Genomic DNA, 9,756 nt, shown 5'->3' on the forward strand with positions numbered 1-9,756 from the left:
GCATATCCTGTTACAGCGCCGCTTAGGAGGTCCAGGCGGCTGCAGGATATGCTGCAACGCAACCATCGGCCCGAAGAAAGTGGCTTGAGACCTGGCTCAGGCAGCCAATGAAAACAAGACTCACCACCACCAGCCAATAGGAGACAAGCATGGGGCAGACCCCCTGCGGTCAACCACAGATATAAGGAGGACGGACACCGCAACAAGATCAGTCCACCCTCAGCTTCCCAGCCCGAGGATGAGAGAGAGAGGGAGAGAGAGAGAGAGAGAGAGGAGAGAGAGAATTTTAGTGATTATTTTCGTTGGAAAATACAAAGAGAGAGAGAGAGAGAGAGAGAGAGAGAGAAACTGTGCTAAACTATAAAGGATTCTTATCTTATCATAGTATGTGTTTTTTAAAAGCATCATAAACTCAGAGCGTCGGAAGCGCCAGCGTCGTAACCTCGGTTCAAGTGTCGTAACCCAGGGCGGATTTTTCAATGAATATTTAAGAAAAAGCGTTGTAACCTCGGAACGTCGTAAGTCGGACCCGTCGTAACCCGGGGACCGCCTGTATATAATATTTATTTATATATATATATATATAAAATCTATATACATAAATTCTTATCTCCTCTTAATCAAAATTTCAACAAACTTGTTCGCTGGCAACTCCAAAGCGAAACCAATCTACTGAGTTGGCCTCGTTATCCAGAATTCAGTGGCAACTTCTTCCGAGTAGACCGATAATTATCAGTTTCTCTGAGATACAAAGTTGCATAAATATCAAAATATGCATTATCTCCAACCAGAAGGCTGAAAAGAATTTATAATTACCTGTTTGACTGAATCTAAAAAGACTAATTTTTTTCAGTAGTATGTATACTGACCTGGCACTGGAGTTCACTCACATGTAACGGCTAAAGTGTATCTATGCTTTTCTTTATCAGAATTCAGCAGCACGCACAAATACGGTGACAGATGACTATCGCCGTCCACTTGGATGTACGAGGACTTTGCAAAAATGTAAGATATTGAGTTACTGGTAGTAGTCACAGTAAAATATTTGTGTACTCTTGTGTAAAGTCCACCTCACTAGCCTCTCTCAGTACAGAATCTAAAGCCATTCGTTACTGGTCTATTTTAGTGAGCAGTTCAAGTCAAATAGGAATCACTGGATTAGTGGGCTTTTTATTTTATTCTATTTTATTTTTTTGTAAAAGAAAACTATCGTCCCAGCTTTGCCTGTCCGTCCGCCCTCAGATCTTAAAAGCTACAGAGGCTAGAGGGCTGCAAATTGGTAAGTAGATCGTCCACTATCCAATCATCAAACATACCAAATTGCAGCCCTCTAGCCTCAGTAGTTTTTTTTTTTTATTCTACTCAAGGTTAAAGTGTTTTTATTCTAGTTAATGCTTCCGGCAACGATATAGGATAGGCCACCACCAGGCCGTGGTTAAGTTTCATGGGCCGCTACTCATACAGCATTACACCGAGACCACCGAAAGCTAGTTATCTGTTTTCGGTGGCCTTGATTATGCACTATAGCAGCTGTATAGAAAACTCGATTGCGCAGAAGTTTCTTCGGCGCATTTTTTCCTTCATTTTCAAAGGCACTGAAACTGCATACTAACTATAACGCTATGCGAGACAAATTCATCTAACATGTAGTCTATGTAACCATGAATTAGGCGATCAAAGAAATTGCAGAGCAGTTTGCAAATTCGCAAAACGAGTAAGTATTTTCTCCAACGGTCCAGAGATCTTTTATCCAATTGATTCTCGGCATTGAAGCACTCGGATGTAATAATCAACATTAACAATTTATATCCTACGTATTCTCTCTCTCTCTCTCTCTCTCTCTCTCTCTCTCTCTCTCTCGGCATAGCACTATGCAGGGATACTGCAACGTGCACATGAAGAATAAAAAAAATGGCATACTTCTCCATGCGTTTTCTTCACCAAAACTTGAACACGATCTTTGTACACGATCAAAGCCCTCTGTTCTATTGAATTATGGATACTGATATCTCAAAAATATCTCTCTCGCTAAAAAAACAATGCATGCTGAATCGTAATCTTCACTTCTACCTATAAACTTTTAATTGAACGCCATGCCCTCCATTCTACCAGATAAAAGGTGGGAAAACAGGTGAGGTGCTATCACCTTTAGGCTCTGGTTGAAAGACCGGACACTTTCCACTCAGAAACACGTCGTTTGTAGTTACCTGGGAGGTGTGAGTGGAAAGGTAATAAAAATCAAAGGGTGAAAACGCCCATTTCCAAATAAAAATAAAAGTAGCCAAAAAAGACGTATCCATGAAATAACAAACTCTGTAAAAAGAGAAGGCGCAAACCGGCGCTTGATTTTAATGTAACACTAGTGAAGATCGTTGATAAAAATCAAAGAAATATGCGAACGCACATTTTCTAAAATAAAAATACAGTAGCCAAAAAAGAAGTAGTCAGGAAATAATAGACTATTTAAAAAAGAAAGCACAAACCAGAGCTTCTTTTTAACGTAACACGTTCGCAAAATGATTCAGAGGAAGAGGAAAATTGAAATGCGTCACTATTTCGGGGGCTGACAGTCCCCCCCCCCCCCCCTTTAAGCTAATAGTGCCCAAGAGGTCGAACTCTTATCGAAGAATTTGATTCTTAGTTACATTCCACGAAGAATAAATGCCTGAAGATATGACGAATACAATAATGGCGGTATTTACACACACAAGTCATTACCCTTACCCCCCGTGAAGAATGTTGCCCCAGTTATGTGAAACTGGAAATGATGTCACATTCCTTTAATTGCTAACAAATGAGAGAGGAATTTCTATTTGTGTGAAGTTTGTCGCGAGCAAAATATATATATATATATATATATATATATATATATATATATATATATATATATATATATATATATATATATATATATATATATATATAAAACTATTTTCAAAACTAAAATATCGCGTTTTCCTGCGGCATTCACTTAAAACACGAAATTTCAGTTAAGTAACGAAAACCATTTGTTTTTCGTTTTTAATCTCATCGCACAGAACACATTAAAAAATAATCAAGAGGATTACGAGATGGGGGCTTTATTCCTTTATATGAAGGATAAAAAGGGGGAAAATACTTTGAAATTAATGAAGTGGTCGAATCAGAGATACCAGGAAAAGGATCAGGTCAGTTTGGTTGTTAACTTGTAACGGAAAATTCAGATGCAGGAAAAAACTAACTAAAAACATTTTGGGATATTATGAACCGACAACTTATAACTTGTTATATATTATAAAACCGACAACTTACAACTTGTTATATATATCATGAAACCGACAACATACAATTTCCTCAACATTAGAAAAAAATCTTGAGTCAAGAATAGCATAGAATATAGAATTTAGGCCAAAGGCCAAACGCTGGGACATATGAGGTCACTCAGCGCTGAAAGGGAAATCGACATTTAAGATGGTTTGAAAGGTGCAACAGGAAGAAAAACCCTCAGAGTAGCTACACTTTGAAACGATCGCTAGAGAGGGTGGAAAGTCAGATGGAAGGAAGAGAATATGAACGGAGGTACAGTAAACAGGAATTGAAAAGGATTGCAAAGACCCTCAAGTAACGCCTACTTTTGAAAGCGTGCACTCATGTACCGGACACAAACTCACAGAGAGTTCTCTTTCCAGATAAATGCAGAATGGTATCTCCTATTTACATAAATGGGTAAAATCTTACAATGCGTGAACTAGGGGAACAGTGAGGTAATTCAAATATTTGCTGGCCAGTTTTGCGACTCGAAACGATGGCTTCACAAAAGGAGAACTGCGATTGCTGACGTCTTCTTGACTCCATATTGCAGAAAATAATGTCTATTCTTGATACTTGAAGGGCAGGAACTCCCCAAAACCTCTAGCAGAACGTCTCTTCTCTGAATTCTCGCTCAACGTCGAAATAACTCGGTCGTCCACTCCTGATGACGACTTGACCAGAATTCGACCAAACTTTCTCGAGTGACTTTTCCTCTCCAATGCTTCGTCCTTCTTCTCTTATCTCACTCTCTGATGATCTCTGCTGCTGAGCTCTCACTGATAGCTTTATCCTTTCAGTTCTTGTTACTTTGCCCTTTTGTATGTTGACTAAGGCGTATTTTTCTATTCCAAACTCCATCCTGATGTTACCAGATACAATCCTTACAGTCTGTATTAGGGTATCTGTTTCCTTGATGCTCTTACCATACAGCTTGATGTCGTCTATGAACATCAGATGGTTAATTCTGTTGCCTCTTTTCTTGAGTTGGTACCCGGCATCCACCTTCTGTAGTACTTTTGTCATGGGAATCATGGCTACTACGAAGAGTAGTGGGGACAGTGAGTCTCCCTGGAAGATCCCTCTCCTGATATTAACCTCTGTTAGTCTTATTCCAGAGCTTGTAAGTATTGTATTCCAGTTGCGCATAGTATTTTTGAGGAAGCTGATGGTGTTTTCCTCTGCCCCATATATTTTCAGGCATTCTATTAGCCATGTGTGTGGTATCATGTCGAAGGCTTTCTTATAGTCTATCCATGCCATGTTTAGGTTGGTTTTCATTCTCCTACTGTTATTCATTACAATTTTGTCTATCAGGAGCTGGTCTTTTGTGCCCCTACACTTCCTTCTGCAGCCTTTCTGTTGGTGGGGGATGGTGTCTGTCTCCTCTAGGTAGTTGTATAGCCTTTCACTGATGATACCTGTTAGTAACTTCCACATTATTGGTAGGCAGGTGATAGGCCTGTAATAACTGGCTATATTTCCCTTATTATTATTATTATTATTATTATTATTATTATTATTATTATTATTATTATTATTATTATTATTATTATTTTATTATTATTATTATTATTTTTGTTAAAGATGATGGCAGCATCAGTGGAATTGATTTTATATATGGTCTTTTCAATTCTTCTTATTATTCTCTTCTCTTATTATTATTATTATTATTCCTCTTTTTCCATGGGCACTCTCCTAAGGATAATGCCCATGGAAAGAGAGGAATAATAATAATAATAATAATAATAATAATAATAATAATATACTTAGGAAGCAGACCCTCTCTCAAGCATACTTTATTAAAAGTAATGGCTACTTCAGCAGCATTACACTTGTAGAGATTCTTCTCTATTTTCCGAATAGCGGCTTTTTCCTTGCTACTTAGACAGGCTAGTAGAGCGCCTATAGAGGTCATGATCAAATACAGTCTAAATTGGTGTATATATTTGAATTTTACAGATAAACTATGATACCATAGTTATCAAAGTCATTAACGATATATATCTCTCTCTCTCTCTCTCTCTCTCTCTCTCTTTCTCTTTCTTGAAGCAAGCGAGCTTTCGTCTGGAGCTGCCAGACATCCTCGGGCTGGGAAGCTGAGGGTGGACTGATCTTGAAGCGGTGTCCGTCCTCGTTTATATTTGGAGTCGACAGCAGGGGGTCTGCCCCATGCTGATCTACTATTGGCTAGGCTAGTGGCGGTAGGTCTTCGTTTTCATTGGTGGCTAGAACCGGGTCTCAAGCCACTTTCCACGCGTTGATGGTTGCGATGCTGTAAGTCCTGCTGCCGCCTAGACCTCCTTAGCGGCGCGGTTACGTCGATGGGCGTTTCGCTACGCTGCGGGACGTCACAGCTAACTTGATTATGGTTGGCTGCAGGAGTATCTCGATCGGGGGCGTTGTCTTCCGTGGAGTTGTCGTGCTCGGTGGTGTCATTGTTTGTGGCAGGTCTTCTCATACTCGTAGGGAGGAGAAATTCTTCCTGCGTCGTATTTAGAGTAGGTTTCACTTGCTGGATGAGAATTGCCTCCAGCAGGCGTAACCGACGGGCATCAGGGGCCTTCCCGATGATCTTCGTGTTTTGGATGATCACATCCCGGGAGATGGCCTCTTGATGTTTGGTGCGTGCGTGATTCTTGATAACCCCCTCTTGGGCGTGGCCGGAGAGTCTCTTCGACAGGCGCATGGTAGTCATACCAACGTAGGCGCCGCTGCAACCGCGGACTGTAGATGTATTTATTGGTACACCACATGCGTCTGCTTCAGGGGTCTCGTACCTGTGGAGAGGGGTTATTTTTTTCATAATAGGTCGCGCGGTCCTCCGATTCTGGTAGTAGATAATTAGGTCGATATTTTTGGTGTGTCGTGGGTCGGGGATACATTTTCAGAAATAATTTTCTTAACTGAGTCCTCTTCTTCACGGTAATGAGAACTCATGAAGGCTTTATAATACAGCTTGATATTATCCTGGGGGCGGGGTTGCGGGCTCTCACTACCGTACCATTTCTCCAGGGCTGTACGGACTTCTCTGCTTATTGATTATTTGAATACCCGTTATTTACGAGTACTGGGAGGCGCGGTCGAGTTCCTGATGAGTGTCCTGCCAGGTCGAGCAGTGGGAGAGGGCTCTGACGAAGGCCCTAACAGTCGTGCTTTTGAATCTGGCGGGGCACTCGCTGTCACCATTGAGGCAAAGTCCTAGGTTGGTTTTCTTTGTGTAGACGGAAGTACGGAGGCCGTCTTCCGTCTTACTCACAAGGACGTCGAGGAAGGGGAGCCGATCGTCGGTGCTGTATTCAACCGTGTAATTCAGCACGCTGCACTGCTGAAATGCCTGACGGAGGGCTTCTACCTCATTCTCGGCGTCGACTTGAACAAAGATGTCGTCGATATATCGTCCATATCTGCGGGTTGCTGCATCCTAGCGAAGACTCGTTCCTCCACGGTTCCCATGTAAAAGTTAGCGAAGAGTACCACCCAGTGGGGAGCCCATCGCTACGCCGTCCTTTTGGCGGTTACAATCCTGGCCACGGTGGGTGGAGAAAGGGGCCTTCTTCGTGCAGATCTCCAGCAGCGTACGGAGCGAGGCTTCGGGTATGTTGAGGGGCGCCGTCGACTGACTCCTGTAGACACGCTCAAGGATGATGTCAATGGTTTCGTCGACAGGCACGTTCGTAAACAGGGACTCTACTCCAGCGAGGCGATAATCCCGGTGCCAGGGGCGTCCTTGATGACTTCTAGGAATTCTACTGACGACTGCAGGCTGTACCGACTCGGGACGTAGGGGGTCAAAATTTGGTTAAGACGTTTGGCCAAGGCGTAAGTAGGGCGTCGTCTGGCTGATGATCGGCCGGAGGGGTTTCCTGGTTTGTGAGTTTTTATGTTACCATATAGATAACCCAGGCTGTAGTCTCCTTGTATGGGCGGGAGGTGCACAGGGCGTTTTGTTTTTTTTTAGTCACAGGCATTCCACTACACTGATGACCCCGTTGGCCTCCTCTTGATGTCGTCTGTCGGGTTTTCTTGTCAGGCGCTCGAACTTGCTCTCGTCGGACAAAATGGCATCCAGCTTCTCGTGGTATTCAGCAGTGTCAATCAAGACGAAGGCTGCCGTCTTGTGCCGCGCGTCGCACCGTGATGTTCTCTTTCTCCTTCAGTTCCTTCGCCGCTTTCTTCATCTCTTGGTGAGGATCCCGCTGGAGTGCGAGCCCCTCTCCGTAAGGGCTTCAGCAAGTAGGAGTTGGGGTTGAAGGGCGTCGGTAGTTCTCACGATGCTCCGGGCTTCTGAAGCTGGGTCTTAATTGCCACTTCATTTCGAGACCCAGACCTCACGACAAGAGACTCGAAATCGAGTTGCTCCTCGACTCCATCCAGCAGCTCGAAGCCCGGAGCATCGTGAGAACTAACGCGGACGCCCTTCAACCCCTCCTACTTGCTGAAGCCCTTACGGAGAGGGGTGGCTCGCACTCCAGCGGGATCCTCACAAGGATATGAAAAAGAAAGCGGCGAAGGAACTGAAGGAAAAGAAAGAGAAACATCACGGTGCGACGCGCGGACAAGACGGCAGCCTTCGTCTTGATTGACACTGCTGAATACCACGAGAAGCTTGATGCCATTTGTCCGACGAGAGCAAGTTCGAGCGCCTGACAAGAAACCCGACAGACGACATCAAGAGGGAGGCCAACGGGGTCATCAGTGTAGTGAATGCTGCGACTAACGCTGTCCACCTCACGCCCATACAAGGAGACTACAGACCTGGGATTGGGTTATTCTATTATGGTAAACATAAAAACCTCACAAACCAGGAAAACCCCCTCCGGCCGATCATCAGCCAGACGCCCACGCCCCTTAAACTTACGCCTTAGGACAAACGTCTTAACCAAATTTTGACCCCCTACGTCCCGAGTCGGTACGGCCTGCAAGTCGTCAGTAGAATTCCTCGAAGTCATCAAGGACGCCCCTGGCACCGGGATTATCGCCTCGCTGGACGTAGAGTCCCTGTTTACGAACGTGCCTGTCGACGAAACCATTGACATCATCCTTGAGCGTGTCTACAGGAGTCAGTCGACGGCGCCCCTCAACATACCCGAAGCCTCGCTCCGTACGCTGCTGGAGATCTGCACGAAGAAGGCCCCTTTCTCCACCCACCGTGGCCAGATGTACCGCCAAAAGGACGGCGTAGCGATGGGCTCCCCACTGGGGGTACTCTTCGCTAACTTTTACATGGGAACCGTGGAGGAACGAGTCTTCGCTAGGATGCAGCAACCCCGCAGATATGGACGATATATCGACGACATCTTTGTTCAAGTCGACGCCGAGAATGAGGTAGAAGCCCTCCGTCAGGCATTCAGCAGTGCAGTGCGTGCTGAATTACACGGTTTTGAATACAGCACCGACCGATCGGCTCCCCTTCCTCGACGTCCTTGTGAGTAAGACGGAAGACGGCCTCCGTACTTCCGTCTACACAAAGAAAACCAACCTAGGACTTTGCCTCAATGGTGACAGCGAGTGCCCCGCCAGATTCAAAAGCACGACCGTTAGGGCCTCGTCAGGAGAGCCCTCTCCCACTGCTCGACCTGGCAGGACACTCATCAGGAACTCGACCGCGCCTCCCAAGTACTCGTAAATAACGGGTATTCAAATAAATCAATAAGCAGAGAAGTCCGTACAGCCCTGGAGATGGTACGGTAGTGAGAGCCCGCAAACCCGCCCAGGATAATATCAAGCTGTATTATAAAGCCTTCATGAGTTTCTCATTACCGTGAAGAAGAGGACTCAGTTAAGAAAATTATTTCTGAAAATGTATCCCCGACCCACGACACCAAAAATATCGACCTTATTATCTACTACCAGAATCGGAGGACGCGCGACCTTATTATGAAAAATAACCCCTCTCCACAGGTACGAGACCCCCTGAAGCAGACGCATGTGGTGTACCAATATACATGCCCAGTCGCGGTTGCAGCGGCGCCTACGTTGGTATGACTACCATGCGCCTGTCGAAGAGACTCTCGGCCACGCCCAAGAGGGGGCTATCAAGAATCACGCACGCACCAAACATCAAGAGGCCATCTCCCGGGATGTGATCATCCAAAACACGAAGATCATCGGGAAGGTCCCCTGATGCCCGTCGGTTACGCCTGCTGGAGGCGATTCTCATCCAGCAAGTGAAACCTACTCTAAATACGACGCAGGAAGAATTTCTCCTCCCTACGAGTATGAGAAGACCTGCCACAAACAATGACACCACCGAGCACGACAACTCCACGGAAGACAACGCCCCCGATCGAGATACTCCTGCAGCCAACCATATCAAGTAGCTGTGACGTCCCGCAGCGTAGCGAAACGCCCATCGACGTAACCGCGCCGCTAAGGAGGTCTAGGCGGCTGCAGGACTTACAGCATCGCAACCATCAACGCGTGGAAAGTGGCTTGAGACCCGGTTCAGCCACCAATGAAAACGAA

At 45.1% G+C, this 9,756-nt stretch overlaps 1 protein-coding gene across 1 annotated transcript in view; it reads left to right on the top strand.

The window, feature by feature from the left end:
* LOC135215340 (piggyBac transposable element-derived protein 4-like) overlaps positions 1–6,493 on the top strand; it is a 29,512-nt gene extending 23,019 nt beyond the window's left edge. Inside the window, exon 3 of the mRNA XM_064249899.1 lies at positions 6,357–6,493. Coding sequence (XP_064105969.1) covers positions 6,357–6,493 — 137 coding nt within the window. The remainder of the gene's footprint in view (positions 1–6,356) is intronic.
* Positions 6,494–9,756: the final 3,263 nt, after the last annotated feature.

The sequence above is a fragment of the Macrobrachium nipponense genome, chromosome 5 (genome assembly GCF_015104395.2).
Source record: "Macrobrachium nipponense isolate FS-2020 chromosome 5, ASM1510439v2, whole genome shotgun sequence".
Taxonomy (NCBI): Eukaryota; Metazoa; Arthropoda; class Malacostraca; order Decapoda; family Palaemonidae; genus Macrobrachium; species Macrobrachium nipponense.